Below are 20,393 nucleotides of genomic sequence, written 5' to 3' on the forward strand. Positions count from 1 at the left end.
TTGTCTTGGAGTCAGACACCTCTCCCTTGTTCTTCTTCCTCGGACACTAGTTCGCATAATGACCCAGTTCCCCACAATTGAAGCATTTGACCTTGGAGAGGTCCTTTTTCTTCCTCTTCTCCTGCTTTCCCGCAGATGCCAGAGTTGCATCCTCTTCCTCTTCCTTCTTGATCCGGACTCCTTTGTTGCTACTTCCCGTCTTGCTCAGCCGTCTGATCTCTTCTTGGTGAAGAGCCACCCACAATTCTTCCCAATTTGGAAAATTCGCCCTGACCAATATGCTTTGGACAAATGTCTCCCACTCTTTGGAGACCGTGTTTAGTTGGTCCTCACCACATCTCCTCATCTGGTGTGGCCCCTATGGAAGTTAGTTGGTCCCGGATCTCCTTCAATCTCCCGAGGAAGTGATCTACCTGCTCCCCCTTCTACATCTGATATGATCGCACTTGATTCTCAACTAACATCTTCCTCTACACAGAAGTATGCTGGTACAATTTCTTCAAGGCATCCCACATTTCCTTTGCCGTCTCCTTCTTGGCAATATGTTGGACCACATGATCCTTGACCCCATCAAGGATGATGCATTTCGCCTTGGCCATTGCCTCCTCATACTTCTCATTATCAATTCGATCAACTGGGATTGCCACTGTTCTCAAGGTGAAGGCCTTGATGCGATGTCTATCTAGAATGGACAGAATCCTGGCCTTCCAGACCACAAAGTTGGATGCCCCGTCCAGCCTGTCCTGATCCCTCAGCCCATTCATGGCCATCTCTCTACTCTTCTTGTCGACTCCTCTGAGTCTCTCTACTTCCCTACGAAAGTTCTCTCTTCGACTCTTGCTAAGTCTCTCTACTTCCCGCATGGAAGTTCTCTACTAGACTCCCTCTAAGTCACGATTTCCCTTCTGGAAATCCTCCTGCCAATCGTCAAGTCGTACCTCTCCAATCTTCTGCAACAATGATCCGGATTTCTTGGCTAGAAATCTACCTCGGTAGCGACTCCCTCTACCTTGGTTTTGCTCTGTTAGGTATTGTTCTGCCCACAGTACCCCACCAACTTCACTGCTGCAAACTACCCACAACTCCTATGCCCTAGCAACTGAAGGACCGAGCCTCTAGGCTTTGCGCAATCTTGGTACTGGCAAAAATGCTCCCTCAGCCAACTGCGTCAACCCTCTTGGTCTCTGCGTTAGCCTTTTTTTGCCCTCCTCAGCCTCTGCGCTGGCCTTTCTCTGGCCCGGATTGATGACGCAACCCCTCTACGTCAACCCTTCTTCTGTCGCTTTCTATAAGGATTAGCTTCTGTCACTCAGAACAGTTGGTTCTGCTGCAAATGCTCTGCTTTAGCTGATGCCTTCAAATCTCCTGTGATCTGCGACCACGCTCTGATACCATGTTGAAATTTCTAAGTCTATCCGTTAGAAATTTTATCTGTATTCTTTTGGTTTATTTCTCCTACTTGTTAATTACGAACAAGTTATTTAAACATATAAACATCAAAATAAACACAATACAATCTCAACCATCTACAGATCAACAGCTGAAAGAAATAGCAAACACACAAGTGACACGGTTATTTTTGGACAACTCCTCCCCGGAAAAACCCAACTTGGGAAAACCAATGCAACAATTCCGAGGGTTATATTATTATGCAGTATATCATTGAGTACAACTGGGTGCCAAACTGGCTCACCGACAGAGAAAAATAACCGACAATAATACCTCTCTATTCAGAAGAAAATATTCAGAAAATCTGCCCCATGAAACCCTCTCTAGCAACACTAAAGCACTGTGTCAGCCCTCCTAGCCTCTGCGACAACCTCAGAACCCTCTGCGTCAGCCCTCTGAGGCACTACGCAACCTCTGGGACCCTCTGCGTCACTCCTGCTGCCCTCTGCGTCACTCCTGCTGCCCTCTGCGTGGATGACGCGACCCTCTGGCCTCTGCGTTGTCTCTACATGGCTTGCTCTGGCTTCTGCGTCTGCGCCTGCCTCTCTCCCTCTGCGTTGGTCTCTCGGCACTATCTCTGCCTCTCTATCCAGTACTCACTACCCCTCGCTGTTGATCATTGATTCGACTTTACTTAGCAACCCCTCTCTAGTAAATCGAATGACTGATCACTCTAATGTATTCTCCAACTGACCCTCAAGCCTCCTCTTATACTTTTCCTATTGCTCTTTCAACGGCCGAGATTACATCTCTAATCAACGGCTAAGATTAGATTTGGCTTGATCCATGTCTTTTGGAACCTTCTAACCCAGTTTTATATTAATACCCATTAATATTTTATTTTTCCTAAGTTTAGACTTAGGAATTCCATTAAAAATATTAATTATTTTAATATCTCCCAAACCGGTTAGAATCTGCCTAAACCATTTTTGGGTCTTGGAGATATCATGTGCTTTAGCCTCCACCAATTTTTATGGCTATAGCACATCCAGTGCTACCACAAATCAACAGGATCAACATCTTTATCTTCTGATGCATCAATCTTCTTCCAGTTGGTGATCATTGGAGTAGCCATAGGTCTACAGTTCTACATCCTGAATCTCTTCTAGATTTCTGTAGCATATCTCCCTTGTCCCAGGAAGATCTCACCCTTTTGTTACCAAACTTCCAACCCCAGAAAATAATGCATCTGTCCCAAATCCTTCATGTTGAATTTTGTGGCTAGGTTCTTGCACTCTTTGATGACCCTGGATGATCCTGTCAGGAAGAGATCATCCACATATAACATAAGGATTGGAGGCTCATTCTCTACAACTAAATAGTATAGATTAGGGTCTGCGTCACTCTTAAAGAACCCCATCTTTTACAAGTAGCCATCAATTCAACCATACCATGCCCTAGGTGCATGTTTCAGCCCATACAAGGCTTTCTTTAATTTGCATACATGAGATTTCTTCTCATATGTCTCAAAACATTCTAGTTGTTTGATGTATACTTCTTGTTCTATTACCTTGTTCAAGAATGTCGTCTTGACATCCATCTAATGAATCTCCCACCCCATTTGCGTTGCAAGAGATATCATGGTCCTAATAGAAGTATACTTGGCTAATGGGGTGAAGGTTTCTTCATAGTCTATCCCTTCCTTTTGAGCATACCCCTTTGCCACAAACCTCGCTTTGTATTTCTCCACACTGTCGTCTGCAACAATTTGACCTTGTAGATCCATCTCGAACCTACCACTGATCTATCCTAAGACCTAGGTACCACTTCCCAGACATCATTGACCATTATAGAGTTGTATTCTTCCACCATAGGATCTTACCCATACTTGATGTTGAACGGCCTCCTGAAAACTAGAAGGTTCCCCAACCTGAGCTACTAAGGCCTAGTATTTGTCTCGCTGTCTTCGCTCCCTTCTACTATTCCTGGGTGCACCAATGAAGTCTTCTGCATCCCGTAGAATCTGTCGGAGTTCCCAACTCGTTCTTCCACTGGTAGCAGGTACATCTATCAACTCTTCTTCTTGAGATTCTTCCTGTTCTGAAGCCTTATCTTCAGGAGGATTTCTGGTACCAGTTTCCGCTAGTTGAAGTGGTCTGACCAACGGCTTGTCTTTCGACTGCTCCTCGGAAGGCATTTCTCGGGATTTTCTGAAAGCTCTATCCTCCATGAACTTTACATCCCGTCGAACTACTACCTTCCTACTCCCTGGAAGATAGACTCTGTATGCCTTAGCATTCTCGCTATATCCCACAAGATATCCTTTCTCAGCAGTTTGATCTAATTTCTTTCTCTTCTCTTCGGGTATACGACAATATGCTAAACTCCCAAATATCCTGAAATGACTGACTTCAGGTGTCTTCCCAGTGAAGACCTTCTCTGGAGTGATTTTGCCCAATGCCCTGTGAGGAGTCCTGTTCTGGACATAAACTGTCGTGCTGCATGCTTCTGCCCATAGGAATTTAGGCATATCCTGATCATACAACATTGCCCTAGTTGCTTCCACAATAGTCCTGTTTTTCCTTTTTGCTACTCCATTCTGCTCCGGATTGTAGGGAGTTGTCCACTCCCTTCTGATGCCTTCCATAGCACAAAAATCGGTGAAGTCCTTGTCAACATACTCTCCACCATTGTCCGAGTGGAACACTTTTATCTTCTTTCTTGTCAGATTCTTCACTATAGCCTTGAACTCTTTGAATTGAATGAAAACCTCATCCTTGGCTTTCAGAAAGTAGATCCAAGTCTTCCTAGAATGGTCATCGATGAAGGTGACGAAGTACTCAACACTACTAAGAGATTTTGTGGACATCGGGCCGCAGATGTCTAAGTGTATCAATCCTAGCACACTCTTTGCCCTGTTGTTACTTCTGGAAAACGCATCTTTGGCATACTTGCCCAAAGCGCACCCTCTGCACACATCATCCCGTTTAGTACTTAGTTCTAGAACTCCTGACACTGTTTTCCTGAGAATTCTCAAAGCCCCATGGTGCAAGTGTCCCATCCTCATGTGCCATAGCTCATTCAAGCCTTTATCTCCATTACAGCCTATCAGTGCCATTGGTGATTCTAAATGTGGCCTGTACAACCTGTTACTTCTGATTCCAATCTGAGCCTTCTTTTTCCAACTTGGGTGTTTGACATACACTTTCTCCTTAATGAAAAAAACGTTATAGCCCTTGTTTTGAAGTTGAGATATGGAAAGTAAATTCATCCCCAATCCCGGCACATGCAGCACATTGGTTGCCCAAAGTCGCTCTCCTACTTCAGTTTGAAAAACTATGGTACCTCTTCCTACTAGAGTACACTTCGCCTTATTCCCCATGGTGATCTAAAAATTCATTCTTTCTTCCTGATAATCTAAAAAACATTCTCGGATTCCTATCATATGCCAAGAAGCTCCACTGTCTATGTACGAAACCTCCGAGGAGGCAGAGCTTGCAAGGCAAGTGGCTTCTTCTTCCAATCCGGAAGCTAACATTGAAAATTCGTCCCTTGTGCATCCTTCTGAAAATCTGCACGAGTCCCTTTGAGTGGATGCCTCTGCATCATGCTCTTGACCCATAATCGATTTTCCTTCCCTTTTGTCGAATCTCTACTCTGATACCATGTGAAAAATTCTGCACTGAAATTCTATCACTATAGCAACTTATTTATTTCACCTACTTATTATTCTCAATAAGTTATTTACGAAATTCCTTAGCAAATATCAAAATAAATTATGTTGCAGTTATCACACAATTACCCAGGGAAAAATACATGCACAAGAATCAATCACATCGACGCAATTATTTTTGGACAATTGTCCCCAGAAAAACCCAATGCGGGAAAACCGGTGCAGCGGATGAGGGCTTTATTAATCTTCAGCAGCGAATGTGTTTTAAAAGTTGGCCGGCTCGGAACCAACTCGACCGAGTTGGTCCAAGCCGGTAAAAAAATTTGTGACTCGGCCGTCGAACCGATTTGGTCGGCCGAGTCCGTATCAACTCGGCCGGGGCACATCATGCGGCTAGTAAACCCCAAAAACGCAAATTTTTTTATTCTTTTATGTTTTTTCTGAGTGTGGGGGACTCCAAATGGTTTTATTAATTGGTTTTTTAGTCTTGGGGTCCATTCCCCTCTCCTAGTATTGATATGCTATTCAAATTTCATGGTAATGTTAAATTCTTAAAGTAAAAGTGACATTCTCCTTAATCTTCATTTTCATCCTTTTACTTAAATTTTTAACATTACCATGAAATGACTCGGGATGTTTGAGAGTGGTTCCGGCCTCATTGGATTTCATATGGAGAAAGTAGAATTTTAGATTTCATTCAAAATCCAGCAGACTTATCAGTTTTTTAGGATTTCAGGATTGGGGGATTGCAATGTTTCCATTGAATTTTGTCATGTATTAGGGTATGGAACTCATATTTAATCAAGAGCACCAATCCATCTATGTACCTTGATGTCAGTGACATTGGTTGTCGAACTCCTCCGGGATTCGCTCCCAAACCGGGAGCTTCTGAAAATGTCGCTCCCGCTCCCGTTTTTGCTCTTGCTCCCCACTTTCGCTCCCGCTCCCAAGTAACACTGAGCCAGATGATGTTGGCAACTCTAGCAGTAGCCAGTAGTACTAGTCACAGACTTTTGTTGTAGAGGCCATTTATAGCCTCCTTGGTTATGTGTTTTTGTTTTGATCTCTATATCATCATCATGTATTGGACAGTGCACTGGATGCCATTTTGATATAATGGATATATTCATGAGCCTACTTTGATCATATGTTGTCTTCTACCTATATTCTAATGATGTGTGTTTGGAAACATGAATGAAAATCTTTAAAATTATGTGTTTTTATAAAAAATAAATATTTAATGTATTTTTTACAACGACGGAGTCATTGAAATCGAGCCGGCTGAGTCGATACCGAGTCGGAATCGGAGTCGGAGTCGACCCTCAGCCGAGTCGGAGTTTTAAAACATTGGCAACAATTGCTTTTACAAGCAATGGTTTTTGCAGGGAAGTGAAAGAAAACACCTGAGACTTTCCCTTTGAGACTATCTGACACTTTGGAGACCCTGATCCCACTTCTGCGTCACTCTGATTGACCCAGCATGTATCTGAGTGGCTCTGCATCCCTCTGCGTCAGCCTGCGTCTCTTCTCTGGACTGCGTCTCTCTTTCTGCGCTGTCTTCCATTGCCCCTACGTCACCTCCTCCTCGCTCTTTGCTTGCTGCTAAATCCCTCCTCTTCCTCCACCTTGCAACTCCCTCTGAAATCGATCTCCTCTTCCTTGAGAATCAAATTTCCTTGAGATATTGAGTATCTGCTGGTGTATCTCCAAATTACCCTCAAGTCTTCTCTTATACTTTTCTTGTTGATGAATCAACTGCTGAGATTAAGTCCCTAATCAACATATAATATTAAAACAGACTTGATCCTCGTCTCTTAGAAGCTTCTCATCCTTATCTTTATTAATACACATTAATATTTTTATTTTCTCAAATTTAGACTTAGCAACCCATTAAAAATATTAATTATTTTAATAACTCCCCATCTGGATGGAATTTCTCAAAACGATTTTTGGGTCTTGGAAATCTCATGTGCCTTAGCCTCTCCTCCAAATTTCAATGCTAGAGTACATCCGATGCTACCACAAATCAACACAAAATATCTATGAGAAAAAAATGTTTTAATTTATGGCTTGTTGTCAGAATTTCCAGCCACAAAGAAGGGAAACAAGCATTAAATTGTAAGAAATTTTTTTCTTAAAATTTGAATTTACATCTCATGTTTCATCTACATCTTTGTTGGGCAGCCATGACATATTTGTAGATTTCTTATGAAGCCATTTCAAGCCTTGAGGAGTGATATTGTACATGAAATCCAAGAAGACTATCTAGTCGATCATGTGGATCAGCCTTATGGGATGCAAGGGTTGCATCAGGAAGACCTGGCTTGAAGCAAGGATGAACCAGTTACATCATGAAGACCTAGCTTGAAGCGAGCATGAGCCATCATTGTCATATACCGGCCCTATTACCCACCATTTTGTGGGTGATATCCCTAGGAGAAAAAAATTCTCCGAGATGGTCCTAAGCCAGCAGCCAACAACCCCTTGCAACCACCAACTAGCTCGTTGGACCATTTCTCCGCCTCCTGATCCAACCATGTGGTCCCTCACCCATCTCTCATGATCGCATGTTTGAAGGTGGGCTTCTTGAACCTAAAGGTATGCCTTGTCATTTGGTAATTAAGTGTTGTGGTTTGCTTATCATGGACACTTTTGGGCATGGATTAATGGGGGGATTCGACAGAAAGAGTGGGCTAGGTCTGTGCGCTTGTCCCTTAGACCTCTTTTGGATGTTAAACTTGGACCCTAGTCCCATGGGATCTCTTTTACTGACCCTTTGGCTTTAGGGATGGTACTACATGGGAAACCTTTAATTTGGTTGCACGGTACCACTCCCTCATCCATAAATATTACTCCCCTTCCACTCATTATAACCCCATTCATCATTTCTCCCACCTGGGTCCACATTCCTCCATTAGGTCCACATAGGGTTAGCCTTCCCCTTCCCCTTGCCCACACCTTGGGTTAGGACTGGAATGATGCCTCGGAGGTTGATGCTGAAAAGAAAAGTAAAAGCATAATTGGCCACATTCAACAGGAAAATGTACCACAAAATGCAAAAGATGGTCAGGACAAACACATTTAGCACGTGGGCAAAAGCCAATACATGAGCTCTACCCCATCATCATGGCCATCACCCTGGTTCCTACAGGCCCTAGATGAGCCTCATTTATTATTCAGAAACCCATGATTGTCCCAACCCCTAGTGGGCAATGAACTACCCTACCTGAAAGTTGGTATCCACTGCATATCTCACACATCATGCTCTTATCCCTTGAATCCAAAGCAATCAAATAAAGAAAAATCATAAAAGGAAAAAGGCATATAAAGAAGGGTGGAAAAATCAAGGTTGGGGCACGTCATGTACCACAATTGATCCCTCCTATACATTATATACCCAAGTGTGGTTTCCTTTTTATTAGCTACCCTTGTACCCTAAATGTGGCCCAGGAATGCCCCTTTTCATCCCCTACTGCATTCATCTCTTTATCACATGCCACCACCCTTTAAAGGATGTACCTTGGACATACTATCCCCTTTACTAGTAGAAACCACCTAATAGGATACTTGGTTAACCCCATTTGGACCTTGAAGAAATTAGCACAGGCCAAAACCCACTATGGAAGGGCGTGCCATTATGAAGTACCCACCTGTTGTCCATGGCTTGTAAGCTCTTTTACTCCATTTCCTTGATGACTTGTTGTACTGGAAGGCTAAGGGACACATTGGATCTTATGCAGGATTGTAGGTGGCCTCCATTTTGGATTTGGTCTCCCTATACGGGGTTCTAACCCTCTAGAGGGGTATATTGGCACATTTAGGGTGTGTGTTGAGAGCCATGGACCTCCATAGCAGTAGACAACACTCGATGGATCCCTAGAGATGTTCAGAGATTGCTCGAGATTCACCTATTGGACGAGGAAGATGCACCTGGTTCACCTTTTCCTAGCCAACCCCATAGTTGTACCATGCACTTAGCAGATGAACCAGGATGTGTATGTTGATGTGGCATCACTTACACCATCATCTGAGCCCTTACAAATCCTCTACGAACATCTTCGACTTACTTGGAGACCCATGAGGTTACTTGTGTGCCCTGACACCCATTGGGAGCACCACAGGTTTATTATGTGGAGAACAAGGGGCCAACCCCTTGTCCATTATTTTTGGGAGTCATATTCATCATTATGGAACTTATGGACTTCATCAAGCTTCTTACAAGCCCCAGTGACATGTATTATTGATCATTTGACCTCTTGAGAAGCTTGTTATTTTGTTTATGAGCTAGTTTGGTGGGCTTGTCACCAAAAATTAGTTATTTGCACATTATTTTTATTTTAAGGGCTAATGTAGGCCCACGCAACTAAATTGAATTCATTATGAGTATATAAATACAAGTGATGAGAGTTCATTTCTCATCATCACTTGGTTTGGACTTGTATCTCTCTAGAGATTTTCACTATTCCTTCTTGGTGGACAAAATTTTGGAGCATGGATGAATTTTGATGTTTGGATTATCCCTTCTTGTCTTGGAGCTTCTTGATTAGAAATTTGTTGATGGTTGGATATATTCTCTTACATGTATGTACAAAATTTAATGTTATTCTTTCTTTTACATTGTCACATGCATTGATAATGGGACTTTCGCTATACTAGGGCTAATTGTTGCATGCATTCACTGTGAAATTGTGGAATTATGTTTCTATATAACATCTCCCTATGTATGGGTAATGTATGTTGAACGAATTTTCCTAGGAATAATTCTATGGTTTAATTTTTCTTGATAAGCCATCTCATCTTGCAAAACAAGTATAAAAGCTTTTAAGGTCACTCTCCTTTGCTCTAATGACAAGCGAAGTTGATCTTGAAACCTCCTTGACCTAGAAATGAAGTCCATTCTCATAGTGTTCTTGACTTGAATCTCCCCAAACGATTAGGCACTGGTCTACCATAAGGTGATCACTTAAAGAACCATTTTTCTTCACCTCTCCTTCTTTATTCTAGCTCTAGCCACATTAGGGCTCCTAGGGCATCATTTTCTCGACAAAGTACCCATAGAAAAACTTCGATCTCTTGGCATCTATTGCGCTGGTGTATCTCCTAGGCCTCCTCCAAATTTGAGGAAATTTTGTCGTTGGGGTTGTGAGATATCCCAAGCGCTAGCCTCAAGATTCGTTTTTTCCTAAGTTTCCCTAGGCTAGTTCCTCATAGGGATCATTTTGCACCTTTAAGTGAAAATCACTTCTTTGATCCCCTTCTCCTCCTTGTTTAAGTCAAGTCTATCATTGGTTGCTAAACTCCCTCCTCTTGACCTAACCTTGGTCCACTTGGTCCCATGTGGTCCCATATCTTATCAAAGTCAACTCTTCAAAAACCACTTGGGAAACCAAGTTCAACAAGGATTTTAGGGTTTAAGAAGCTCCTTTCCAAGTCGCATTCCCTAATCTAATCCCTCAAATGCATATGCCCCTACCCTAGAGAAACTTACACCTTGCTCAAAAAGCAAGCAAGTCGCACTCTTGAGTCTCTCGTAGGAAAGGATCTTCGAGATCACTTCACATCCATCTTAGTTGATCTATCCTTCATAAGTGATGCTCTATATATCAGGTCTTTTCCCATTGGTGAAAGCCCGCAAAGAGTAGGAAGCTTTAGTTGTGGTGACAGTGAGCTTTAGCTTCATTGTTTCTCTTGACCTAGCAAGTGCCCCTTTAGGATCCCCTGCTAGTTTGAGCGGTAACATGCCCTATTCAAAGATGAGTGGATGAGGATTGTGGATGCATATGCGAATCATGGCATGATTTTGGTGATCTTATCCATCCCCATGAAATGGATTTTGTATCTTGTCATGATGTAATTTTTGTACCAACTCATGATTATTTTGTACTTGACAATTCCATGTTTTGGTTCATAGCCAATCACAAGGGTAGAATTCTTTATGTTGATGAGGTTCAAGTGTAGATTCATTGGTTGCATGATTATACCTAGCATTTTTTTTCTTATGTCAAGTAGAGTAGGGTAGGAGAAATAAGCTCTTGAGAGCATTAGATAGGATGGTTAAATTCAACATTTGAGCATTCATTGTCGTTGCTTTCACGTTGCCATTGTCATTGTTGACTTGTTCCTTTTCTTTGCAAAACAAAATTTTGAACTCCTAATGATTTTAAAAGTAAAAATAGAGAGAATATGCATGTGTTGTTTAGGGATGTGGATTTATATCTATCATCCCACATGGTCTTTCTTCATCTTATTTCTTTGCAGGTACAACTAGAGATTCTAACTTGTAAGGTCCTCATGAACTTTTCCTTGAGAGCACATTTCCCCAAGTTGGAGCCAGATGGTGTCCCCTATTTTGTATGAGGATTGAACATGGGATTTTTGTCACATGACTCTTAGACTTGCAAGCATGGCATGGTGACTCTAGGCTTCCAAAGATCGGAATTTTTATAGAAGTTACTTCTATTGGGTGTTGGCTTGGTAGGAGAGATTCATTTTATCCTAGGTTGATGGTCATGGCTAAGTTCCCTCTTCATGGTTGCATATCTTTGGTTGATGGAGCTATGGGGTTATGATTTTATAGTTTCACTTGATGCCTTGATTGATAGATGTGAGATGCTTTTTGGTGCTATGGTATATCATTGATGTATGTTGTTTTTGGTTATCCTAACCTGACACTCGTATATTTCACTTACATATAAGCTAATGGATCAAGTGTGACATAGTGTGATCCTAATTTAGGATGGTGTTTGGTATTTTGAATGGTGTAACATGTGGCCCCCTCTTATTATGGCCTCGCATATGTACTAGGAGATACCAAAATCTTTATGTTGCAAGTATATTTTTAATGGGACCACCCCCTTCTTCACCTTATACCATAGTGAGGGCATGTATGTTGAAGAAAAGTTATATTAACAGCCATGGTAAATATAGGAGGCAATCCCATTATTATTATCCTACCAAATTGTTACTCCATAAACATAAGTTGAGATTAGATCTATATTTTCTATTTCCATTTATATTTGCTATTTCCATTATTGTATTTTCTATTTCCATTTATATTTGCTATATCCATTATTGTTGAAGTATCTCAACTTATGTTTATGGAGTAACAATTTGGTAGAAGCTCTCCATTTTCTATTATGTTATCAAGGTATCTTGTGTATGTTTCCTTGCTTCTCGAGACTTGTTTGAATGCACTTATATTTCATTCTGGGAGACCCTAATCTCCATAAGTATTGGATGTTATTTGTGCTATTAATGTCCTCGGCTTTATTTCTGCAATTTGAGACCACAAGGAAAGATTGAAAGAAGTTGAGCATTTCAACCATGTCTTCCTCTTTCCATCATTAGGATAGCTTTTCAGATGAGCCTTGATTTGACCCCATTGCCCAATGGAAGACACAAGTCTTCAATCATTCCATCCACTTTATTTTTTAATCCATTCAAAATTGTTTTGAATGGAATTTACTTTTCATATCACCTTTGAACTCATTGCTTAAAATCCCAGCAATACTTTGAATGGAATTTACTTTTCATATCACCTTTGAACTCATTGCTTAAAATCCCAGCAATACTATTCTAGAGAAGTGCCCCTTGAGTTGAAGGAGAGCCAACCTGAAGTGTAGAAGAGGGTTTCTTAGGTGAAAATGACTTACCTGTTAGTTACACCAAAGCCTTGATTGAGCTTTAGGACTTTATCCCAAAAGGTGAGGGTTTGTGTGATAACATTCTTTTATATGGTGATTGATGTATTTTATTACTATTCCTTACTTATGTCGATGAATGGGTATAATCTACTTGAATCTATGTTGTGCTCTTAGGCAAATGGTGGTATTGGTTGTGTTGGTCCGTTGGTTATTAAATGTATTGATATGGGTTGTGGTCTGATGGGTAACTTCTTGCATACTAGTTAAGGTGGAAGTATGGGTATTGGGTTGCGTGTTAGTTGTGGCAACCATACTATATGAGCCTTATACAAGCTTTAGTCTTGGAAAAACATTTCAAATGAGACCTTACTCTTCATGGAGATTGAAAATGACAGTGTTGGACTACAACGTGTTAGTTTTTGGTAGCATCGAATGTGCTCTAGCCATGAAAATTGGTGGAGAGACTAAGGCACATGAGTTCTAAAGAACCCAGAAACTGTTTGGTGAAATTCCACCCGGATTGTATTTTATTAAAATAATTAATATTTTTAATGAGGTTCCTAAGTCTAAACTTAGGAAAATTAAAGTATTAATGGGTATTAATCAAAATATGGGTGAGAATGTTTTAGAAAGCAGATCAAGTCAAGTTCTTAATCTTAGCCATCGATTAGAGATTTAATCTCGTCTGTTGAAGTCTCAACGAGAAAAGTATAAGGAGGCTTGGGGTTCATTCAGAAACACACTGAAAGAACGAATTGATCTAGAGTTCGAAATTTCTGGGGTTTGGAAGCTAAGAAATTCGAACTAAGTGATCATTCTACAGCAGAGGGGCAGGGATAGTTCGGGAATACTGGGCAGAGAGGTGGAGAGCCACCAGTGGAGGCAGTGCAGCACCTAGAGGGATTGACGTTGGGCCAGTCTGGGCCCACGCAGGCTTGACGTAGAGCCAGAAGGGCCAGTGCAGAAGGGAAGTTGCCTTCACGCAGAAATCTGGAACTGCCGGGGAGCTGCCAGAACAGCCGGGAGAGGTTGATGCAGAAGATCCAAGAGGAAGAAGAGATAGCGTAGGGCTGACGCAAAGCCTCTGAGGCTGACACAAGGCCAGCGTAGAGATAGCTGGGGGTTTGCCAGTTCTGTTGTCGGATCTGCCAGAAACTGCCGAGTGAAATGAGGTAATATCACTCGGTTTTCCGCCATTATATTTTTCTCTGTAACTAGATTTCCAGGAGGGCATCCAATATTGTTTTCAGAACTACTTCTTAATAATATAAAACCCTCAGAGTTGTTGCATCGGTTTTCCCGCATTGGGTTTTTCCGGGGACTATGTTGTACAAAAATAACGGGTCCTATGTATCTTGTTCTTTGCTCAATTTCTTGTTTCATGTAATCAAATTAAATTGGTGTACGCTGTAGAAGTAATTTAGTTCAGTATTTTTCAGAAAATAACTTGATAATTATATTAAAATCAAGTAGGAGAAGTAAATTCAGTTTTGCTGCTGTAGGGGTTCCTTGAGTATAGGAATTTTCACATGGTATTAGAGGATTGATTTTGAAACAAGAAGAGCAGATCTAATGCTGAGTAGAGAGGCCAATAGCTGCATTTGGCAGCAATTCGAATCCCCTTGAAGGGATTGCACAGTCCTTGAGATGAACGCAGAGATTCTGAGGAAATCTCTCTCTGAGAGAGTCAACAGAAAGGTACGATTTCCGCTTTGTGAGCTTACAGAGGCAGAGGGAGTGATGCAGAACCTTAGTGCAATGCTTGAAGGCCGCAGTTTTTGTCGGGGTAGAAATCCGTCGGAAAAGAGCGAAGACACATAGAAGGGCAATTTTCTCCTCAGAGGACTTTTCTCGCCAAAAGTTCAAATTTTTCACTTGTCGGGCAGCAGACTAATGTTGCGCAGTGACTAGAGGAGTCAATTCAACAATTTGGATCAGATGTCATCACATGGGCTCAAAGATCAGGATAGGTTGGAAGGAGCTTCCAACTATGTCATATGGAAGACCAGGATCTTAGTTGTTGTGGAGGAATACGATCTCGAAGCTTACGTCAAGAGTGTTGTGGTTGTTCCCGCGGACAAGATCAAAAAAAGAAGTACAAGGCTGAGCAAGCACAGGCGAAGAGGTATATACTCGAAGGAGTTCGAGGTCATGTGGTCTCACGCTTGCAGGGCAAAGATACAGCCTGAGAAATGTGGGAAGCTTTGTCTTCACTGTATGAAGGTTCTTCCGAACAACGGAAGATGTACTTAGAACAAAAGTTGCAGCGAACATTGATGCAGAAAGGAGAAGGGGTTAACTCCTATCTTCAACGTCTTCAGGACACCAGAGACCAGCTTGCTGCAGTGGGGTCTACTCCTCAGTGTACCGCAATGGTAAGGACAACCCTGAATGGAGTCTCGGATGAATGGAAAGTCTTCATCCAAGGTATATTGGGCAGGGAAAGACTACTTTCATGGGAGGAGATGTGGGCAACCCTTCAACAGGAAGAATTAAGGAAGGATCTGGTTAAGGTCAACCTCAATGGCAGTAGTGGGAGTGGAACGAAGACCAAGGAGGAGGAGGAGAACACATCTCTAACATCAAAGGTATAGTAGAAGCAGAAGTGGAAGGACATTTCGAAGGTGAAATGTTTCAGATGTGGCGAGATGGGCCACTTTGCATCCCAGTGTCCTTTGAAGCAAAAGGATAAGGATGAGAAACATGATCCTAAGGCTACTCCAACAAAAATTGACAAAGATGAGTTTTCCATGAATGCCCACACATCTCCAGGAGGGAAATGGGGTGATATAGAACTGTAGTTGGGAGGACTACATGTGGGCAGGATCTTTGAGGAACCCACCTCTTGGATCAATTCCTTGCTATGGGAACTCGAGATTCAACAGTAGCGAGATGGACTTAGTGTTAGATGATGTAGTGGGTTGGCTGGAGAGATAGATGTAGTAGCCTGAGACTAGAGACTGATCAGCGCAGAGCAAGGTTGGCAGCAACGCAAAAGATTCAGAGGGTCAGAGACTAGTAGCAGTCAGATTCCAACATTCACATGGTATTATGTTGAACACAATTAGTTTAGTAATTTTTGGTGTTTTTCAGTTGCTTCTCTCAACGACTGAGTTGCAGTACAAATGCAGTGTTAGCAGTGGCAGTGCTAGTAGCATAACAGATGCAACATTTTTAGAGGGAGTTGTAGTACAGATGCAGCAGTACAGTAGCAGCCGTAGCACAGTGTTGATGGCAGCAACATTGCGGAAAGGAGATGCTTCAAAGACAAAGCAACATGCAGTTGGACATTGTTGCTAGAGCACATTCCTCGCTAAGAGGGAGTGTTTGCTTTTGGTAGCATCGGATGTGCTCTAGCCATGAAAATTGGTGGAGAGGCTAAGGCGCATGAGTTCTAAAGAACCCAGAAATCGTTTGGTGAAATTCCACCCAGATTGTATTTTATTAAAATAATTAATATTTTTGGTGGGGTTCCTAAGTCTAAACTTGAGAAAATTAAAGTATTAATGGGTATTAATCAAAATATGTGTGAGAATGTTCTAGAAAGCGGATCAAGTCAAGTTTTTAATCTTATCCGTTGATCAGAGACTTAATCTCAGCCATTGAAGTCTCAACGAGAAAAGTATAAGGAGGCTTGGGGTTCATTCAGAAACACACTGAAAGAATGAATTGATCTAGAGTTCAAAATTTAAGGGGCTTGGAAGCTGAGAAATTCGAACTAAGTGATCATTCTGGAGCAGAGGGGAAACACCTAGAGGGACTAACGTTGGGCCAATCTGGGCTCACGCAGGCTTGACGCAGAGCTAGAAGGGCCAACGCAAAAGGGAAGTTGCCTTCATGCAGAAATACGGAACTGTCGGGGAGCTACCAGATCAGTCGGGAGAGGTTGACATAGAACCTCCAAGAGGCAGAAGAGACGATGCAGAGCCTATGCAGGGCCAGCGGAGATAGTTGGGGGTTTGCCAGTTTTGCTACCTGATCAGCTGGAAACTGTCGGGTGAAGTGAGGTAATCTCACTCAGTTTTCCGCCATTATATTTTTCTCTGTAACTGGATTGTCGGGAGGGAATCCAACATTGTATTTAGAACTACTGCTTAATAATATAAAACCCTCAGAGTTGTTGCACCGGTTTTCCCGCATTGGGTTTTTCCAAGGACTATTTTGTCAAAAAATAACAGTGTCCTATGTATCTTGTTCTTTTCTTAGTTTCTTGTTTCATGTAATCAAATTAAATTGGTGTAGGTTGTAGAAGTAATTCACTTCAGTGTTTTTTAGAAAATAACTTGATAATGTATATTAAAATCAAGAAGGAGAAGTAAATTCAGTTATGCTGCAGTAGGGGTTCCTTGAGTATAGGAATTTTCACATAACGGGCCTCCTTTGTTGCACAGAAATGGAGAACTTCGTCCAAAATCAACCCAACACAATCTTGACCAACTTAAGCAATCCATAATCAATCACGTATATCCTAATTATAGTGCAATTTGGATTATTGGTCATATTCTTTCATCTTGTAGGTTTATTGCAAAATGTCAATGTTCAAAATTCTAGAATGTTTGTCGGAAAAAATTCTATTGTTTTTTCGTGGCCTTTCAATGTCATAGATTTTAAGTTATGCAATCTATGACATTTTTAATCAACGTGCATGGGATAACTCATGCAATATAGAAATCATATGTATATATTATATAACATGTTGAACATTAACAAAAAACTAGGTAGACTAGTGATAATTTATTCATGGAAATTTGGTTTTGAGTAACCTACAATGGGTAGTAATAGTAGCATTTTCACTCACTGAATCAGCTAATCTAGGTTGTTGTAGCCCTATTCCGAAATCAGTGAATAAAAGAAATGGCAGCATGAAGAAGTAGCAAACCATATCCTGTAGCAGCTGAACATCCAATGGTGGATCTTGCTAAACTACATCAGACTGATTTAGTCTAGAGGGCTGAAGAAATTTGACCTAGGCATTCACAAATGCAATTCAAACTGAAAAAATAGAACATGCTACTTAGGGAAAGTATAGTTTTTATGGTACAGTAGAAGCAAAGGATGAAAAATGCATGAACAAATGATAGTGAAATGTGGAGCTAAGCACTTTTATATGAAATTAGTTTTCAAAATTTGTTGAGCTGAACCCAGGACTGTATACTGTTTCTATTCTCCAGATGGACCTACTTCAAACTGATTTGTGTCAAAACTGTGCTGGGATTGCCCTATTTCTGCCAACGTATTTGAACATTGAGCTAGCTGATTTTTTATGCATATTTGTCAATCTGAGATTATTTGTAGTAATCCTGAGGGATTTAAAATATTTGTTATTTTGATATGGGTTTGACCTCAGTTTGATTGTTTTTGATGTCTTAGATGATATTACATAAATTCACCTTTAATGAAATTTTTGGGCAACTTGTATAGGGCTGTCTGGTTTGCCTGAGATCATATGCGGACCAAAATAATGACGCTTGTTATTGAAGTTTCTCCCTTTTTAACCTGGACTTGTATTTTTCTGTGGAACGACATTTATTTAAATCAAATGTATAAGAAGTAATGTAGATAATAAAAATTTTATCACATTACATTGAAATTAGTTGTATTGCTTCATGATACCTTAACTGACTGCTTGAAAGCTGGTTTAATGTAGAGCACCTATCAGTACAACTGAAACAAAATAATGACACATACTTTTGAACTTCTTATGACAATTGCAGGACCACCATTTCTCTTTGCTACAACATGAGACTGAAAAATTACGGACTGCCATAGACAAAATGCAGAGTGAATTGAGGTTGTGACTGTCTCTGCATTTATAAAATGTACTAGTTTTTCACTGTTGCCTATGGCAGACTCTCACTCAATCTTGCCATTTTGACAGATATGAGATTGACAAAGTGACAGCTAGCCAACGTCTAGACTTGAATTTAGAAAGGGGGTAAGGTTTCCTTTACTTTTGGCCAAAGCATAATTATGATGAGGTGCATTTAGATAACAATTTTAGGCAGTGAAGTGTCTCATGCAAAATCATCACTGACAAAGCTTGACCCCACTTTTAGTATCTACAATAATATGTATGTAGATGGTATTTTTGTAAGACAATTGTATTATATGACCAAACTCTCATGGTTGAGATTGAAGCCTTGTGAGCACTACCTACAGTTGTGCTTCAGACGCTCCAAAATAAAACACCAGAAATTTCAGATACATTACATTTTTTTCTTATAGCAGGGTTGCTAATAGTCATCGCAACAAAAGATGGTCATTTTTCCTTCTGGCCTGGTTTAATTGTAGTTTCCACCCTCTTCATTAGGTTCCACTCCCTTGAGGACTGTCTGCATGCCTCGAGAATCAAGAAACTGCTTGCTTCTCTCCTTAGTAATATTTACTTGGACAATATGTATCTCAGTTGCAAGTGGATGAGCTTAGGGAAGCTAGAGCGCAGGTAGTGGCAGCCACGAAGAAGAATAAATGGGCTGTCATGTGTAACCTCTGTACTGCTATATGGAAATCCCTGTGAAAATTTCACCACTGAAATTCTTATTGCAACAACTGGAATTAATTCTTCTAACTGATAAATTAATTATTCAATTTATTGCTACAGCAACAACAAATTAATCACACTGCAATCTTCACAAATAAAAAATACTGCAGAAAATAATAGCACTGGAAACTGAGAAATACTAGCACATACACAATATATTTGACACAATGATTTTTGGACAAATGTCCCCGGAAAAACCCAACTTGGGAAAACCGGTGCAGCAGCTAATGGTTTTTATTAATAAGTAGCAGTGAAATAATCTAAGTACAATCTGTGGAAGTCCAGCTGACTGTCGAATCAACAAGTATCTGACAGAAGTAATTAGAGAGAAAATTCTCTCACTCCACAAGCAATCTCAGCACTAGCTCCTCTAGAAAATCTGGTCATCCAAACCCTTGTACAAGCCCCCTGCGCAGTCCTTGTGCTGCCTCTCGCACATGTGGCTCTGTTCAGCCTTTGATCAAGCTGTCTTGCCTGTATCTGCTGCTGGAAGTGACTCTTTGGGCCTCTAGAAGACTTTCTCGGCCTTTGGAAGTTGAATCAACTTCCTCTCCAGCTAAATCGAACTGCTATGCTGAAGCTTCTGCGTAGCTTCCACGTGGAATACTTCTGCCACTTGTTGTTGCCTCTCTGGATCTGGAAAACTTCCTCTGCATCACTCTCCTTGCCCCTCTCTCTCTCTCTTCTTCCTTTCTCTAGCTCAAACTCTTTCGGCAACTGTTGCTACTCTCTAGAGGATCGAACTGCCGAAGGAAAATCAATCTCAAGTGTGTTCTCTATCTACCCATCGACTTCTTCTTATAATCTTTTGTTGGGACTCCAACGGCCAAGCTTAAAACTTAATCAAGGGCTAAGATTACTTCCTAGTCGATCCGTGTGAGTTTCTAGATGATTCGCACCTTTCTCAATTAATATTGATTAATTAACCCGTTTTCCTAAGTTTATACTTCGAAAATATTTAAAAATACGCTAATACTCTAAAATAGACACTTCTAGGTGGAATTCCAGAAATGCTTTCTGGGTTATGGAGAACTCCTGTGTTTTAGCCTCTCCACAAATTTTCGAGACTAGAACACCTCCGATGCTACAAAAACTAACAATCCCTCTTAGCGAGGAAGGTGTTTTAGTGTTGCACTATGTTACAACA

General features: G+C 41.1%; 1 protein-coding gene across 3 annotated transcripts in view; it reads left to right on the forward strand.

Moving 5' to 3' along the window:
* LOC149169831 (uncharacterized) overlaps positions 1-20,393 on the forward strand; it is a 246,454-nt gene that overhangs the window by 123,072 nt on the left and 102,989 nt on the right. For all 3 annotated transcript variants that reach the window (XM_089427177.1, XM_089427176.1, XM_089427178.1), the window contains exons 4-5: positions 18,420-18,496; positions 18,584-18,640. In XM_089427177.1, the coding sequence (XP_089283303.1) occupies positions 18,420-18,496; positions 18,584-18,640 (134 nt within the window). The remainder of the gene's footprint in view (positions 1-18,419; positions 18,497-18,583; positions 18,641-20,393) is intronic.

Source organism: Pinus tabuliformis, chromosome 4_2 (assembly GCF_031772625.1).
Source record: "Pinus tabuliformis cultivar Carrire ecotype Pingquan chromosome 4_2, CPIR1, whole genome shotgun sequence".
In the NCBI taxonomy this organism is placed as follows: domain Eukaryota; kingdom Viridiplantae; phylum Streptophyta; class Pinopsida; order Pinales; family Pinaceae; genus Pinus; species Pinus tabuliformis.